General features: G+C 52.8%; 1 protein-coding gene and 1 pseudogene across 3 annotated transcripts in view; one reads left to right on the forward strand and one right to left on the reverse strand.

The window, feature by feature from the left end:
- Window positions 1–18,396, forward strand: part of DOCK1 (dedicator of cytokinesis 1) — a 326,782-nt gene that overhangs the window by 48,862 nt on the left and 259,524 nt on the right. The window contains exons 7-12 of one of the 3 annotated variants that reach the window (XM_036222878.1): window positions 3,451–3,586; window positions 4,470–4,627; window positions 5,711–5,792; window positions 6,207–6,342; window positions 12,308–12,380; window positions 15,324–15,466. In XM_036222878.1, coding sequence (XP_036078771.1) covers window positions 3,451–3,586; window positions 4,470–4,627; window positions 5,711–5,792; window positions 6,207–6,342; window positions 12,308–12,380; window positions 15,324–15,466 — 728 coding nt within the window. The remainder of the gene's footprint in view (window positions 1–3,450; window positions 3,587–4,469; window positions 4,628–5,710; window positions 5,793–6,206; window positions 6,343–12,307; window positions 12,381–15,323; window positions 15,467–18,396) is intronic. The other 2 variants (XM_036222880.1, XM_036222881.1) reach the window with 2 other exon arrangements.
- Window positions 9,202–9,317, reverse strand: LOC118604884 (annotated as a pseudogene).

Below are 18,396 nucleotides of genomic sequence, written 5' to 3' on the forward strand. Positions count from 1 at the left end.
TCCTTCTGTGGAATCCAAGTTTCGAGAGTTGGAAGGGACATCAAAAATCACCTTAAAACTTGTCATCAGCATAGAGATGACACATTTGGCAAACAAAAATAGAGCCGGCTAAATTTGAATCTCAGATAAACAACGGATTATCGCTTTGCGTAAGTAGGGCCCAGGCAGAAGTTCCCACGCACCCCAGCCTGCACCCCAGCCTGCACCCCGCTCTGCCTGAGCGCCTGCAGCAGTGGCGTGCTCACTCCTCCGCCCCCCGCCCCTCGCCCCCCGCCCCGCGCCCCGCACGTGCGGTCCAGCGTTAGCGAGCGCCTCGGACCCTGCACGGAGAAGAGCTGCTTTATCCCAATTCTGCCGGGGCTGCAGCCAGAACGAGGCTCTGCTCTTTCCCCACCGGATAACTACCTCGTTGTTCTTCTAACGTCAGAGCTGCAAGAAGCCTTTCACGCGATCCGGTCACATGACTCCCCAACGCTGGCCGGTATCAGAATCACTCGGAGAGCTTTTAAAACGCTGGCTCCTGGGACTCACTTCTTAAGATTCTGCTGTCTGGAGTGCTGCCCAGGGATCTCAGGTTTTAAAATTAGAGCTGGGCCGTGATGGACAGCAGACTGCGGAGCTTCTGGCTGCATCTACCCCTCACTTAACACCTCAGTACGTGAGCTCCGAGACTAGCACAGGTTTGTCTCCAGCCGCTCAGCAGGAGAGAGCCCTGGATAAACTAAAAAACCTTTCTGTAAAATCAGAATCATAACATAATCTCGTTTTCTAGTAAATCATACTTTCAAGTATAAAAAGTTTCTAAAGACATTATTAGTTTGATGTAGCGTTTGGATTAGAAAGGCTACAGGAGAAGTTTTTTTTTTTTTTTTTTTTTTGTCCCAGAAATCCGTGGACTTCTGGGTATAGGATATTTGATACTGTTGCAGTGAAACCCATTTGAAGACCACCTGCCTGAGAAGCCAGACTTTTGGGGCTCTGATTTTATTTTCTACTGGAGTATTGTATTTTGAACTAACATTCAGAAATCACCTGCTTCCTTTGGCTGCACGAAGCTACCAAAATACATCACGTTGTGGACAATCTAGTTAAGAAAGAGTTTCTAAATGTAATTTACTACTTTGATAGGAAATACAGTCCTTAATAAGACAGTTTTTTTGCCCGAAGAACTCAAGTGTACTGCATAATTTCTCTAAAGCTCAGTTCCTTCTTCGGAAAAAATAATACACCGTAAAATCCCAGTGTCGAAAGTTCGATTTTAAAGTGGTTTCTGGGAGATGTTTGAGAATGTGATTAAAGTCATGGACCGTCTTTCTAGAAACATGCATGTGCACAGTTCACACACACAGTTTTGCGTGGAATTTCGGGGGTGTTTTCCACCTCCCTTTCCTCGAAGGTGCTTTGGGCCCCCGTGGGATTCGTTGCTAATGGTCAGAGCCTCTTGCTCTGCTGAGCCGCAGCCTCTTGACGGAAGCTCACGCTGGATTCAGAACCTCAGAGCAAGATTGTTAAAACAGCGCCAAGCATGGCCGGCGTGAAGACACTCCATCACAGGCCACTTCCTGTGAGGGTTTGCCTGCGGCATTCTGGAAAGGGGTCTGGCCCAGAACCCAGGCTCTGGGTTCTTCTAGATGTTTCTCTTGAGTTTAGGTTTCCTCCTTTGTAAAGTGGGCCTGCCTGTCTCTCTTGGCAGGACTGAGGTGAGGAGGACATGGCAGGATCTTCTCCTGCGGACAGCCTGGGCTGCTGCTCCTCAAGCAGCCTGCAGGACCTCGGGTCAGCCCTCCTCAAGCCAGCCCCGCCCGTTCCCACGGGGCTCCGCCCACTCCCACAGGAGCTCCGCCCACCCAAACAATCCCCTCCCCACCCTCATTTGCGTTGGCTCCACCCACACCAACACTGACTTCTGGAGGCAGGTTCAGGGCTGGGATTAGTAGTGATGTTGGGGAAACATGTTCCAGAGACAACGAATGAGAGCTTAAAAGGCTCTTTAAAGAAAGGCCTTCTCCCCCTGAGGTGCCTGCACAACCGCTGCCAGTCCCGAGGCTGCTCTCATGCCGGGCAAAAGCGTCTGTTTGCTTCAAAGCCTGTTTCCCCACACGCTCCTGACGGAGGGCCCAGTGGTTCCGCGGCGCCATCAGCGAATTTGCTTAGTACATGTTAAAGGGGGAAAAAATGAGGTTTCTGCGATGGCCTTCCAAATGTTGCCGTGGTCCGGCATGACCTTCAGCATGAAACCTGTCTGACACGTCTCCGCCTCACGCTCAGCTTTAAGGCGAGCGACCTTCAGGGAAGTCGGAGATAAGTGTCTGGATGGAGAACATGGTCCAGTTGACGTTCCTCTTAAACTTGCAACTGTTACAGATGCTAATTGAAATTTATCTCTCTTTGTAGGGTGGTTTAAAAAAATTAAAATTCTCTGCTTCTATAGACTTGCTAATAGCAGGCAGGAAACCCAAGGGCAAAACATAAGACATCTGCGGCCAGTACCCTCATGTCTTATTAAAGAGAACACACCACCATGGCTCAACTCTTGGTTTTTTTCTTTAACTACCCTTTTTTTTTTTTCTTTTAATTCTTTAAATAAAAATTGCAGTAAAAATCACCCAGCAGTTTTGCTGGATTTGGGGAGACAGAATGTTGCCGAAAGCATCCCCAGGTACAGGTGGCCGGCGTCCTTGGCAGGCGCTGCTCCTCTGTCGGGTTGGCCGCTGTCTGAAACCATCTTGACCATCCTGAGCCACCTTAACCATCTGGCCAGAAAGTCAGTGTCCATGGGGATAGCTCCCGTGTGTTCGGTGTGGAAACACAATAGAGCGTTTTTATTGAAAATCTTCTGATGGGCTGATGTAGGGATTAGAACTGAGTCTAGGGAGAAGGAAAGCTGTGCAGTGGAACCTTCCAGAGGCTGTGGGGAGTAAGCAGAATGGTGGGTGTGAGGACGCTCAGCCTGTCCTCTCTCCCGCAGTCCCCAGCCCTGTGATGTCAGAGCCACTAGCTTTGTGTATTTGGACATGGGGTTTGTATGTGACTGCACATGTGTATGTACATATACATACACATGCTATGTGTGTGTGTTTGTGTGTGTGTGTGTGTGTATGTACTGCCTCCCAAAACATACAGCGTGTGTGTGCTTTAAACTACCCATACCGCTCATATAGGAATTAATAACGCACATGTCATTTGGGCTGTGTTAATCTGTAAAATTTCTCATTGTAAGACAGAGACCCTATTGCAATGAAAGCAAGAACTGAGTTTTTAAAAAATTTCCCGCGGGATACGTTTTAAGTTAAAGAAAGTTGCGTTGCAGAATTATGGCCCCTGAACATTTGCGGGTGACCCCAACTTTCTGTGATGTTTTCGTCTGCTCAGTCGTCAGAAGCGAAGTTGTGCTGGAGAATTCAAGGCCTCGATCTGTGTCCATGAGGTTCTGAATTCTTGTCGTTGCAGAATTCTCGATCTGGACCTGGTGGTGAGAGACGAAGATGGGAACATCCTGGACCCGGAGCTCACCAGCACGATCAGTCTGTTCCGGGCCCATGAGATAGCGTCTAAGCAAGTGGAGGAGCGACTCCAAGAAGAAAAAGTAGGTTCCGCTCGCCGCGGTAGGTCCGCCACGTCCAGAGCACCTTTCCTCAGTAGCGATTTTCAACACGAGTCAACAGACCGTCAGCGCGGCCTGGAAGTTACACTGAGAAGGACCCGAACAGGCCCTGCCACGCGGCGCGTTTCACGCAGTGGCGAGTGGGATGCAGCCTGCGGTCGAGACGCCGCCGATGACCCGGAGCGTTTCGTGCCTCGGGGGGTGGCGGTGTGCAGTGCCGGGAGGCAGGATCTTCACGGCGTTGGCTTGTGTTCTCATCTCGTGGGAGACGACATTTGATTCTGCGCATCCTCTTTGATGTGCTCGGGGGTGACACACTCTAAGCTCGATGAGGGCAGAGAACACGTGCCTCATTGATATTTTTCATCTTCCATGGCCTTTGGGGTTATCTCGTGTACAGTAGGCATTCGGGGATCAGTTGCCTGATTGAGTCTGCCACTCATTCAGCAAGTTTTTATTGAGAATCTACTACGTGCCAGGTACTGAGGACATAACGATTTATAAGACCGAGCTGTCCTCGCAGGGTTTAGCCTCATGGGAGAACCACAGATAGAACAAGCAGCTTCGCACGCCGCCACCATTCCGAAGCATCGGTCGGACAGTCGGACGTTTCCATCTCGGGAGACGATGCTCGGCGTGCACTGTTCCGGGCTCCTGGCCGTCGCGTGGGCGTCTTATTTTTGGTTGGGTGCTCGCATACGTATTTGAGAACTCGAAGTGGGGACAAGGCGGCGACTGCACGAGCGGCCGCGCCGCGTTACGCCGATGGCGGTGCTTGGTTTTGTCCCTTCCGCAGGGAGCGAAGAGAGCGGGGCTTGGCGGTGGGCCTCACTAATGCAGCTCTCTGCCCCGCTTCCCTTTACAGTCTCAGAAGCAGAACATAGATATCAACAGACAAGCCAGATTTGCCGCCACCCCTTCTCTGGCCTTGTTTGTCAACCTCAAGAACGTGGTTTGTAAAATAGGAGAAGACGCCGAAGTGCTCATGTCGCTTTACGACCCTACGGAGTCCAGATTCATCAGGTCAGTGGCATTGTCCAATTGCTCGCTGTCTTTCCTCCTGGGTCAGTGTTAGGGAGAGGACGTCGGAACCTGCAAGAGCGCTCCCGGGGGACCAGCCGGCCGGGCTCCGCCCCGGCAGCCTCGCCCGGCACCCTTGTGGGACAGCTGGCTTGGATCGTGCCCAGGTTCAGCTTTCTGCACGGACACGGGTGTTTGATTGTTGAGTTTTAGTCTTGTGACGTTTTAAGGGACCGAGCAACTAAAGATTGAAGTAGTGTTTTGTTTCTTGTGTTCATAGGATTTCGTGTATCCAGATTCCCCAAATAGTGCTCTTCTCTTTGCTTTGTCCAAACTTTTGTTCCCCATAAATGTCCGTTCTGGACCTTTGCCACGAGTTCCTCCCCCAGTGTGGTTGGCTGGAACACGGCGCCCAGAGCAGTCAGCACTTGCTGAATAAAACATCGTCGCTCTCGCCGGCCGCCCCTGTCCTTTCCGAGGCGGCGCGCTCTTGGCTCTTGCTTTTGTCCCTCAGGGTAACTTTCTCTTTGTCTAGATGGAAGAGTGATGCTTTAAACTGTGTGAGGTGTGTGTGTGCGCGTGTGTGTGTGTCTGTGCAAAACTCCAGTGTTTTCACTTTCATTAGTCGGAATTTAAAAGTTTAGTATATGACAGAAACCAGAACAAATAGGTGAATTTCATTCTCACTTCCGATAAGGATTCTATTTCTTTTTGAGATCGAATTCAGTTTGTGTTTTTAGGTCATATTCGGTTGGTCTTAGGCTCTGAAATAAACGTACAGTATCTTATACTATAAATGAATGAATGATGGATTTTAGTTATTCTAAACGAACAGATATGCTTTAAAAATACTAAATGCTGAAATGCCATTTTCAGACACTTCCATCGTAATTATAACCCTCGACAGCTAAAATTAAAACCCGCGAAGGATTTTGTAGAGGAGGCGTCGGCCCCGCCATGCGGGCAGCGACTCTGTGTCGCGTTAATGAGCAGCCGCTCTGTGATCTTAATTATAGGTCAGTGTGGATGCTCATTCTCTGCCCTGTGACATTTGGAAAATGAATTTGTTTTTCTTTCTTTTTCAAGTGAAAACTACTTGGTCCGCTGGTCAAGTTCCGGATTGCCTAAAGATATAGACAGATTACATAATTTGCGAGCTGTTTTTACGGTAAGTGCCTCCGGAGGCGTTCAGTTGAATCGTTTGCTTTAGCGATGACTTTTTCGTGGTCACCCCCTGACCTCTCGCCGCGCTGGTGCGTGGGTTTTGGGGTGCCTGCATGTAACACGTGGTGATTTTGTCGTAGTAACACCCTTCTCAGAGTCTTCTGGGTCTCTAGCTTCCCTTAGAATCTGCAGACCAAAGACGTACTCTGTGACCATGAACTCAACTCACTTGTGTCTTACGTTCCCTTAACGTTAATGGACCGTTGTCGTTCAGTTCCTTTTTGTCACGCGAACAGTTTACTAAGATGCTAAAAACTGGTCAGAGAAATGTGTCTCCATGCATCTCTTCACTGTCTGTTCATTGAACGTGCATTGGATAACGGTGTTCTGAAATAATCATGGAAATTAATATTTCTAGGACCTCGGAAGCAAAGACCTGAAAAGGGAGAAAATCAGTTTCGTTTGTCAGATCGTTCGAGTGGGCCGCATGGAGCTGAGGGACAACAACACCAGGAAACTGACCTCGGGCCTGCGGCGGCCCTTCGGAGTGGCCGGTAACCCATGGGTCTCCCTTTCCTTACGAGTTTCAAGGGCATTGCGAGCACCCTGAACAGAGCTGCTGCAGAATACTGGATTCATCCGCTTTTCTGTGGGAGGGAACCGAATCCTACTAGCTCTCTTTTGGGTGGTTTCAATTCCAGGTGCTGCTCAGGATGCAGCCTGGGCTTCAGATGCAAACCATATAGTTGATTTTAAAGCAGGTCACCTCTCCTGGGGAGACCCCGGCCCGCATTCTCAGCCTGGAGGGGAGCAGTCGGTGGCTGGAGGGGTGTCGGGGTTTGCGGACTTGGTGGTTGACTGGTTTAGGGGTCATTCCGCGTGGAGAGGTCAAGGTGATGGAGAGGCAGGAGAGGAAATTCGGAGGATGCAGCTTTGCCACCAGCGGGGCCGTTGCGTCTGCACGTTCATGCTCTGGTTCTGCTTGGTGGTAGTTGGTGACGGCGCAGGAAAAGGGGCGCGAGCTGGCACCGTGCAGGCAAGACGGGAGCGCCCCCAGGAGGTTCTGGTCACGTGACCTCCTTCGGCGTCGCCCCTTCTTCCCCTTTTTGGGAAGCGACTTCCCCTCACTGTCCGGTGGCCGCAGTGGCGTGTCGTCACACGGACCTCGATTTGCTCTCGTCCTTTCTGTGACCCCGGGACCTCCATGTGTGCGGGGAAAGGCACGCGTTTCTGACGCGCAGGTGGAGTCCTCGTAGGAACAGCAGTCGAGGACCTTTTTACCTTGGCCACCAGGAAACTCAGGGTTTATTTATTTGTTTTAACTCCTTTGAAATAGACTTTATTTTAGGACAGTTCTGGGTTCCCAGCAACACTGAGCAGAATGTGTGGAGATTTCAGGGGTCCCCCCCCTGCTCCCCACACACACACGTAGCCCTCCTCGCCATGTGCCTCCTGCACCGACCGGAAGGCTTCCTTGTCACAACAGATGAACCCCCGTTGACGAGTCGTCATCGGCCAGGGTGCGCACACCGGGCCTCACTCTCGGTGTCGTACAGCTCGTGGACCGTGACCGGTGTATAACGGCTTACGTCCCACGTCATAGTATCATAAACAGTTTGCACTGTCCTGAACAATCACTTGCGCCCCCTGGTAGCTTTTAGAAAAACATGTCAAACCATTTAACTAAATGATTGACTACTTCATTAGAATTACGTAATAACAGTGATAGAGGCATTAGGAGAAGGAAGCTCGGGAATTGTTTACCCCCATTTACCAGCAGGGCTGTAGAATGGGGTACACTTCCCCTTCGTGAGATTCTGAGGGCCCACGTGCCTCGAGAAATTCTCCCACGTTTTCATCCCTTGTGACCTGAGTATGTGCTTCAAAATCACTCCTCTCTTTTTCAGACGCTAGTACCTTTCATGTGTAATCTGATATCATGGTTGAAACACCTGGCATTTTTCAGGGTTCTTTTTTCCTCTTTCCTGGCTCTGTGGTAGTTTAAGGAAGTGTCTTATTTTTACCTCAGGGGTGTCGGGCTCTCCGTGAGTGACCAGAGCAATCTTTGACAATGTGTGTCAGCAGCACGTCTGTTCACACAGATGCAGTAAGTTCTCTGGTTATTAGGGCACCAGTAAAGTGGTGAGTTCTGGACTGGGTGCTTGTTAGCATGGATGCGTGCCTCTCTCAAAACTCACGGGAGCTGTATTACAATCTGTGTGTTAAAACATTTTCTTTTTTTGTAATGGTAGCAAGCAGAAAAAAGAAAAAAAGTCAGTTCAGAGCATGGTTTCCCGTGTGGCGTTTCCCCCGAGCCCCACTTCTAACCGGCGAGTCACATCCCCTGGCCCTGTGTGCCCACAGCACCAACTACAAACTATTTTTTTTTCTTAAACTATCTCTGGCATGGCTCGATTTTTTTTTTCTTTTTCTTTCGACCCCCTTCCCCATTTCTCCCTCCCACTCGCTGCCTCTGGCCACCACAAATCTGTCTCTCGATCAGTGAGTTGTTGTTTTTTTTTAGATTCAGCGCTAAGAGATGATATGGTATTTGTTTTTCTCTGTCTGACTTAGAAAAATGGCCCTGAGGTCCAGCCCTGTTTTCTCAAATAGCAAGATTTTATTCTTTTTCATACGGTTTCATTACGCGTGTGTATGCAACCATTTTTTAGCCATTCACCATCGGTGAACACCTACGTTATTTCCACGTCTTGACTGTTCTGCTGAAATGGCGATGGGGGTGCACACATCTTTTTGAGTCAGTGTTTTCGTTTTCTTCAGGTAAACACCCAGACGCGGGATCGCTAGATCCCATGGTGTTTCCGGTTCTAATTTTTCGAGGAGCCCCGTCCTGGTTCTCCTAGCGGCCGCACAGCTTATATTCCTGCCAGCACTGCACGAGGGCTCCCCGTTTCTCTACATCCGCACTAGTACTTGTCATTTCTTGTCTTTTTGGGAATAGCTGTTCTAACAGGTGTGTGGTGATTTCTCACTGTGGTTTTGATTTTCATGTCCCTGATGATGTCGAGCATCTTTTCATGTGCCTGCTGGCCTTCCTAGGGAAAATGTCTAGTCAGATCCCTCGCTCAGTTTTTAATTAAATTTATTTATTTGTTTTTGCTATAGAGTTGTGTGAATTCTTTATATATTTTGGATATTTAGTCCCTTATCAGATATATGATTTGCAGATATCTTCTCCTGTTTAGCGGGCTGCTTTTTCATTTTATCGATCGTTTCCTTTGCTGTGAGAAGCTTTACCATTTGGTGTAGCCCCACTTATTTATTTATTTTTGGTGTCAGATTTCAAAATCTCATCTTGGCCAAGACTTATGTCAAGGAGCTTACTTGCCCGTGTTTTTTTCCAGTTTTATGGTTTTGGGTCTTGTATTCAAGTCTTTTATTTTATTTTTTTGTGCCTGTAGCACCTGGTCTTCCCAGGCGGTCCCCCATCCAAGTACTAACTAGGCCCGACCCTGCCTAGCTTCCAAGATCAGAAATCAGGCGTGTTCAGGGTGGCGTGGCCGCAGACCATGGACCATGGCTCCCCTGGGGCGTGAACCCAGGACCTTCTGCGTGTAAAGCAGATGTGCTCACTGCTGCACCATGGAACCGCATTCCTACATTTAAGCCTTTAATCCATGTCGAGTCCATTTTCGTGTATGGCGTGAGACAGTGGTTGAGTTTTATTTCTTTTGTCAGTGGCTGTTCAGTTTTCTCAAACCATTTATTGAAGAGACTGTCTTTTGCACATTATTCTTGGCTTCTTCGTCATAAATTAATTAACCATACATGTGTGGTTTTATTTTGGGGCTGTCTGTTTTCTTCCATTAATTTATGTGTGTTTTTACACCAGTACCATATGGTTTGGATTTCTTCAGCTTCGTAGTGTAGTTTGAAATCAGGGAGCATGATACCTCCAGCTTTGTTCTTCTGCTCATCCCTTTGCAAGTACAATTTCCACATAAAATTTAATTTTGAGGCTCTATTCAGAGTAACTTCTGCATGTTCGTGTCCACAGAGTCCAAATTATCAAAGTGTTTGTTGATGGACTGTGACACTTACCATTTTTAGCCTTCTACTGAAAATATTATGTTACATTTCTTTTTTATGACGTAAAAGTGATATAAAATTGCAAAATTATGAAAAAGAAAGAAAAATTAAAACATAGGCCATTCATAATTCTAGCCAGCGTGGTACCTCATGATAATCTGATATTTCTTTCTAGCTTTTTTCTCTCTCTCTGTGCTTTATAATTTTTTAAAATACATCAGATCATACTATATCTGTTTTTTTTTTTTTTTTTGGTCTGCTTATTTATTTACTCTTGGTCTTTTTAGTCTTTTTTATCATTTAACCATTTTTAATGTACAGTTCAGTAGTGTTAAGTTTCTTCACATTGCATATTTTATACGTTTCGATATTTTTCAAAAGCGTCCCATTGTACACATTTCATTTTATCAGCCGTTCTTCCAAGGTTGGGGTTTCCAGGGGCCGCGGTCTGTGGCCGCGTCGTTTTTCCAGAGCCCCTCGCCGTGGGCTGTGGGTGTGCTTCCGGCTTCGCGGCATGGAAGGTTTGCAGCGAATGCCCTTGAACTCGGATCTCTGTGCCCCTCTGACTGGGGAGGGTGGCGCCCTGGAGCCGGAGGGCGTGTGCGTCTGAGCCGTCTCGGTGCCTCGTGCCCGGTGCTGCGAGCGGGGAGCCCCGAGTGGCGTCCGGAGCCTGGCCGGCCCCCTCCTCCGCTGTGTGTTTCTCTTCATGGGCCTTCCTGCTGTCCGTCCCCTGCGGTCCCTGGTCGCCGTCAGCGCTGCCCTGACGGCACCCCCTCCCGCCACCTGCCGCGGGCCAGCATGTGCGCGTCCGGTCAGCCTGCCCCTCGCCCTCCATCGCACAGCCTCGCCGTCCGCGTGCAGCCGTGCTCCTGGCTTTCTCATGCCTGAGCGTGGAGACTCTGGGCTCTCAGAGTGCGGGCGACCCCCCGCCCCCGTTCCTCGGTCTTTCATTTCTTCCAGCAGGGATCTTTTGAGGCCAAAGTCTCAACTGCGGCGAGAACTCCTTGGCACCGGCCTGTGTGCTGGAGGAGGGTGGGGGAGAGTCATCGGGAAAGTACTCGATGACCGATTTCCGTCGGTTCTGGGAAGTTGTCACTAGGCTGCTTTCAGCATTGCCGCTCAGACTGAGGTCGCCTGTCTGGTGCGCCTGCCACCTTCCCGGGAGGCGCTGCCGGCCCCCTGCTGTGCTCTGGGGCTGGAGAATGGGGATTTGGCAGGGGCGTCGTGTGCTCAGGGAGATTCACAGTCACCGGGTGGAGTGAGGCCTGTGATGGAAAAGACAGGTCTTCAGGCGCTTAGGAAGGCCTCGCACCATGGACGGCGGTGCTGGGGATGGTCCCCGAGGGTCATGCAGGCTGTGTTCTGGGCCGTAGTGGCTGGCTGGGCTGTTGCTATGACGCCAGACGCTGCTTAGCCTTAGACTATAAAGGAAGCCAGCGCTGTCGCGGGATTCCGAACTGCTGGGAATGTGGTCTTGGGCGCAAGGGCATCTCACCAGTGGGTGGGCGCTGTGGTCTGTGCTGATCAGCCGCCCCCAAGGGCGCCTGAAGCTGGGAGAGTCTTCTGCTGGGCCGAGCTGGAGGCCGGGCCGTTTGTCTTCTGAGCAGCCACAAACGATGCTCCAAACTTTGTGCGCTGCTTTGAGCTGCGTCACCGAACACTTCTGTAGCGCTCTGCTCTCTGAGTAGCGCTGGTTCGTCGTGGTGTGGGGGGCGTTTTCCCAAGTGCACACTGTGTGGGCTCCTGGGTCCCCCAGCCGAGCCCGGGGTTAGGAATGCTTCTGCTCCGGTCCCACGGGTCCCTCCTCTGTTTCTGCGGGGGGGAGGGGGCGGTGATAGAAATGAGATGGCCCACATTCTCAGTCCATCAGGGAGGGGGTTGTGGAAAAGGGAAGAAGCGAGGCCTGTCGCTCACGCACCAGTCGGTGACAGCGTCCGGCGTCACCAGGGGCTGCCCTTGGGCTTCCTCGCTGTCTCGGTCCGAGCTGGGGCCTGGAGACCTCCTGGCCCTCTGACCTTGGGGGGCTGCAGTGACCAGAGTGGGGCATTGTGCAGTATGGAAGCCACTGGCCACGGGCGGCCACTTAAATTTAAATGAATGAAGTCGCAGTAAGTGTTTGGTTCCCCCACACTGCCCCAAGGGGTGCTCGCTGTTACCTGACATCGGGGTCCTCACACGGACCTCTCTCGGGAGGGGCAGCTCTAGAGTGCTGGCCAGATAATAGGGAAAGGAATTTATTAAATTTACTGCATGGAACTCTGCCACGTGAGTCCCAACCCCGTTTCGGCCAGTGTCTTCAGGGAACTTAATTTGTCTTTCAAACAGGGAAGTAGTTTACTTGAATATAAGAATGCCACCAGGCAGCTTACACTGTTGTCTGCCAGAGGCATTGTGATGCTCCTTTGTTTGTTTGTTTTCTGTGATTATAGCACATAAGCAAAGCAATCTCTGTTCTTTTCTTGTCCCCAGTGATGGATGTAACAGATATAATAAATGGAAAAGTAGACGATGAAGATAAACAGCATTTCATTCCCTTTCAGCCGTAAGTATGGAGTAATCAAAGTGCTTAACTGGATATAATATGGAAAACGTATGTTTGTAATAATTATCTTCCTAAGTTTCTAAATTCAGCATAAACAGGGATTGCTTATTTTATACTAATGAAAACTGTTCCATCATCACCGTAACGTGGAATTTTTGCCGCCACGAGAACCTGGATGAACGTCGGTCGGGGTCCCGCGAGCGGTAGACCTTCCACGTGGCTCCGGAATTGCCGCGTCACGTAGGCCGCACGGAGTCGCAGTTCCGCTGTGGGCGCGGAGGCTTCTCCGCATAATTGATCTATTCTAGCAGCGATGCGCATTTTCAAAATACAGCACTTTCGCATCCATCACAGGAGGTTGTCGTTTCTAAAACAGAACACCAAGCAAATGGCTGATGCGTTGCTTCGTAAAGCAAGAAACAACACCCCCCGGGGGCTGCGCTGCCGCTGCGTGTGGGCCGGGTCTGTGCCGGCCGCGGGAGGGGTTCGTCCGCGGTCGGCCTGGTCCGACGTGAAGTCCGCGCGAGCCGTGGGGAGCCGGGACGGCAGCTGCACCAGAGCCTTTCAGTGGATGCTCTGAGTCGAGGGCAGGTCCCGTGGAAAAGGCTGGAAGCATTGGTGCTGTTTCAAGCCAGAGGGTACCGCGATAATGGCCTGGGGTCACTTCAAGGTCACCGCTACACCTCGGACGGGTGGCGAGGGACAGAAAGAAGAATGAGACTGTTGTAGGTCGGTGGGAGGGGACGGCCTCCTGGGCCGTGAAGTCGTGGGAGGAGAGCACATCACGGGCGCGCGAGGACAACCTGTCGGAGCCCCTGTTCTGTCTTTCCCCCTCATTTTGCTTTTGACTTAAGTGGTTTAAGGCTTGAAACAAATTTTGTTTTGAAAATTTTACATCATGTCCAGGTGCTAGTTGAGCAGCTTCGGAGGCTGGGGATGCTCAGTGGGGGCCGAAGACGTCCTGTCCTGGGGTTGGGGTGGGCAGGAGATGTGAGGTCCACGCCCCTCTGCACCCCGCATCCTTGCACGAGCAGACCAGCCCACTCAGCCCTGGCGTTGAGAACAGAGTGGTTTGCTTTGCAGGCCGGCGACCTGGTCAGGCAGTGCCCTGACGCGCGGCTCCGGAGAAAACCCCGCCCTCTTTCTGGCCGTAGATACCTGCGAGCCCTGCGTCATCGAGCTTGAGGTTGGGGTTCAGTTTCGCGTGTCTTCCCACACGCAGCCGGAGGCCGAGGTCCTTTGGGGCAGCAAAGCTTTAGATTCACCCTTCTGCCCAGTACGGGAACCACGAGCCGCGTGGGGCTGTTTCACTGAGTGACGCGTGGCCACCGCACCGGTCAGCGCGGGCACAGAGCGGCTGCCTCGTCCCCGGGGTAGGGCAGCTTCGGAAGCGCGCGCAGCGGGGACGGCCAGGGACGGAGCGCGTGCTGCAGAATCGGGAAGCGTCCTCCGTAAACGTGCGAAACGCACGCGCGGACACGAGCGGACACTGAGGCCATGGGCGGAGGCACCTTCACAGAAGGAAAACGTCGGGGGCCGCTTCTGCCCGTGGGGAGTCGTCGGCCCGGCGCGGTTCTGACCTCGGCGGTCCCGGCTGCCCGCGCGGGCCACTGAGCTGACTCTCACTGCCCGTCGCCTGCCAGCGTCTTCCGGGAAAAGTCGCGGGAACGAACGACCTGGGTCACTGTTTGAAGAGTGGGGGGACGCGCAGCTTTGGGTCCACTCGCAGCTTCACTGGGACACGCGATGAGCCGCGTGAGGTGGCGCGTCACGGCCACCCTTCCCTCCCTTCAGACGCGTCCCCGCGAGGAAACACCGCGCGCTCAGCCCTCGCTGTGCTTCGCAGCTCCGCGCCCCGCTAAGGGAAGACGATGCGCAGACTGATGTTGGCGGCGCTAGAAACCCAGCAGCAGCATGACCCTCATAGCAGGATAAGCAATGGAACCGGTTCTTTGGGCAGTGCCGTGCTAAGGACACCGTTTTTTGCTCCATTAAAACTGACTAATTATATCGCAGGAAAGGTTCGGGGAAGGAAGCACTGCATGTGGAGAAGTCTGCAGCTCTCCCTCCCTCTCTGTCTTTTTTTTTAACTTGGTGCAGTAAACTGAAACAAGCCTCAGTTCTCCCGAGTAACGGGGGCTCACGCGACGAGTAGCGGACACTCGTCTCCGGTCCCAGCGGTGGTCTCAGCGGCACGTCCGAGGCGCGTGTGTCCTTGCTCGTGCGGACTGCCCCGTGCTGTGCCGCACGCATGTCGCTGTTCACATTTATTCTCTTGGTTCTAGTGCAGCTTCTGTTAAAAGCTCCCAATCCACGGGCCCCTCCCCCCCCAAATGTCGATGGTTTACACTCACAGTTGTGTCCCAGTTGCACTTTTCAGAGATGGTAGTTTATTCTCCAAAGGCTGCGCCTTTCTTTTCACGTTTAAGTAGCCGAGGCCGCGTCGAGTGCGCAGCCTGCTGGAGGACAGTGGTCACCGGCCCGGCTTCCCGAGGCAGTCGGTTCGAGGGATCCTTTTGTTTTGGCGTTTTTGCTTTTCCCTTACAACCACCTGTCTCTCGGCCTGTGCTATGGTCAGAAACTATGGAGACTGAACTGGCCATAAACATTCCCCAGGATTAAATGACGTCCAGCCACACCGCTCTCAGATACGGTCCCCTTTTTACTGCCTGGGGGGGCGGAGTGCAGGCCTGGTGCCCACGGACTCCCGGGGGGGGGGCGGGGCGGGCCTCGTTGGCTGTACTTTTCCCGTGTGGTTCAGCATGTTCCTGATCGATGCTCTTCCCTGTCTCTCTTGTCACCTATCCTGTCCTCTGTCGTGCGTCGACTCACGACGACCCTCACGCTCGGTGACGGTGCTCTCTCGTGTTTCCTTGTTACCGTGCCCTCCGGGTCTCTGTGCCCCTCTGTCTCCTGTGGTCGTGGTCGTCCCGTGCCCTCCAGGCTCGCGTTGGACGACGCCATCCGACACAAGCCGCTGAACATGTCATCCCGTTTTTCACCCAGGGTGGCAGGGGAGAGTGACTTCCTTCAGACTGTTATAAACAAAGTCATCGCTGCCAAAGAAGTCAACCACAAGGGCCAGGGTACGTACTCTGCTGTTTTGTTTCTATAAATGGCCACTCAGATGACATCGGGACAGTGCCGTGTGGCTTGCATTTTGTTTGATGGTGATCGTGACGGGGGTGGTGGTGATGGCGACGGTGGTGATTATAGTGATGAGAACGGTAATGATGATGCTGATGGTGGTGATGATGGTGCTGGTGGTGGTGGTGGTGACGATGGTGGTGATGATGGTGATGATGCTGATGGTGGTGATTGTGATGATGGTGGTGATGATGGTGGTGATGATGGTGATGATGCTGATGGTGGTGGTGATGGTGATGGTGCTGGTGGTGGTGATGGTGATGGTGCTGGTGACTGTGATGATGGTGGTGATGATGGTGATTATGATGATGGTGCTGGTGATCGTTGTGATGGTGATGGTGGTGATGATGGTGGTGATGATGGTGCTGGTGATGCTGGTGATGATGCCGATGGTGGTGGTGGTGGTGGTGATGGTGATGATGCTGATGGTGGTGGTGATGGTGATTATGATGATGGTGGTGATGGTGGTGATGATGATGATTATGATGATGGTGCTGGTGGTGGTGGTGGTGGTGATGATGGTGGTGATGATGGTGGTGATGATGGTGCTGGTGATCGTTGTGATGGTGATGGTGGTGATGGTGATGATGGTGGTGATGATGGTGGTGATGATGGTGATGATGCCGATGGTGGTGGTGATGGTGCTGGTGGTGGTGGTGGTGGTGGTGGTGATGATGGTGGTGATGGTGCTGGTGATGGTGCTGGTGATCATTGTGATGGTGATGATGCTGCTGCTGCCGCTGCTGGCAGTCTTAGATCACGGTGCATACTTGTCATCTGTACAGCATATGGAGGCGTGTTTTGCTCATCACCTTTGTCAGCCATACTGAGGGCCACCGTCCTGGGTGAGGGGGGCGGCCGAGTGGCACGCGATGGCGTGTCCCGAAGCCGGCGTCGGGGGGACTGGAAGCAACGCGTTTTTCGCCTTGCGCAGTCTTCCCAGCCGTCGCCTCTCGTCCTGAGCCTTTTTGGAAACACTCGACTGACTACGAGAGACCACGGTTCCCGTCCACCGGCTGTCGGTTCACCTTCTGTTCCGAGCATCGTCGCTCAGCACGACCATCCATGCTCTCCGCTCCGCGTTTCCTTGCCCGCGGTGTCTAATCACTGCCACATTGTTTCCCGAGCCCTCCCTCCCTCGCGCCTGAGAAGGCGGCTTCGTCTGCGCACTCATTTCCTGTCGGCTTTGTGAGCGAAGGGCATTCTCTCCCCCCACTCTCATCTTGCTCTCATCTTCGCTAATCCCAGGCTGGCAAGTCTCTGAGCAGCTGCCTCTCTGTTGGCAGAGGCAACGATTCAGTCACCTTGGGCTGGTGACATTTGGTATTCGTGCGGGCCAGGAGGGCTGCCAGGAAACGACGGTGTGCTCAAGTCCTGCCCCCTGCCCGAGGGAAGTCACCTTCAGAACCCCCGGCCTCAGCCTGCTTTCAGCCTGGTGGCAAAACCCACTTCCGAGTCCTGACGGGATGCAGACTTGCCGTAGACTTGCAAAGCTCAGGTGAACAGACCTGGTTCATTGTCTAGTTACCGTATGTCACTGGACTTTTGAGAAAAGGTTACCTTGGTTCCTTTCCCACTGTGCTAAAGTAGACCATGAATGAAATCTGAGGAATGTTCTGGAGGAGTGCCCCAAGCCTATGCCTCTGCAGGGACTTCCGGTTTTCTTTGGGTGTGAAATATCAGCCTCCCTGGCAAACATCAGCGAAACAAAAACCCTGACCCAAAATGTTAATGAAATGTAACCTGTGTGTACAGCACAGTCTGACGCTGACCTCTCGATTTGCACTTTCATTGAAAACCATGGGAGAGGTCCGGGAAAAGCTGATCAGGTCGGGGCTGCTGCTGGGTCGGGGCCCCCGGCCACGCCCAAGCCACTGCCAGGCCCCTGGCTCCCCTCGGGTCTCCCGACTCCTGCAGAATCATCAGAGTGTTGATGAACTTTTACGGTGGCATCACACAGGAGAAATGGAGATCGGAGATCGGGGTCAGGCCAACAGGAAGTTTCTCGGAAGGGGGACCCGAAGCCTGCCTGTCGGTCTCACTGGTACTGTGGCCAAAATCTGTGACACCATAGGCCGACTTACTGATGACAGGGGGCCCAGCTCCTTGAACTGCAAGGGCAGGAGGCGTGTCTTCAGGCCACAGAGACCTGAACACTGACTGCTTTATCAAGTGCGTCTCAGGGCCTCTGGGCCTGAACGCGCCTGGGCCACGCCCCTGGTCCCTCGGGTGTACCTGGACGGGGAAGCAGGCGTTCCAGCCTCCCGTTGGGCCTCCTCCCGTGTGCTCCAGGTGGAGCCGAGAGCTGGCGGGAACAGCGCGCAGTTAGCTGCCGGACTGCGGGCTTTGCCCGTGGAGGGCCGTGTTTTCGCCAGCGGTGGCCCGGGTCTGCCCGGGTGCTAGCTTGCCCATCGAGTCCCAGTCCAGAGTGGGCAGTGGGGGGCAGGAGGGGCCGTGCTCGTCACCGGGAACCCGTGGTCCCCCCTGCTCTGCCCACACTCACGCCCGGCCCCTCCGGGCTCGTGGAGGCTGCGGCCTGTTTTGGGTTTCGCATCCGCCGTTTGCTTGTCGCAGTTGGCGCCACCTGCTCGCCCTGTGTCGGGGGCGCCCAGCGTCTATGGGGCACACACTAGATGCTCATTAGATACTGCTGAGTAAAAACGTCATCAGTGACTCTGGACTTCCTCAACCGGAAGCAGTACAGATCTCACAGGGGACAAAGATGACTCCAGGCCAGCTGCTAGAAGTCGAGGGTGCTGGGGCGCCGGGGTGCGAGGTGCGGGTTTAATGAGGGGGAGCCGTCCTCGGCAGAAGCAGCCTCAGGCGGCGCTCCCAGTGTGGACCCATGAGCCGTCTCCAGTTCCACTTA

The sequence above is a fragment of the Rousettus aegyptiacus genome, unplaced genomic scaffold, assembly GCF_014176215.1.
Source record: "Rousettus aegyptiacus isolate mRouAeg1 unplaced genomic scaffold, mRouAeg1.p scaffold_m13_p_6, whole genome shotgun sequence".
Lineage (NCBI taxonomy): Eukaryota > Metazoa > Chordata > Mammalia > Chiroptera > Pteropodidae > Rousettus > Rousettus aegyptiacus.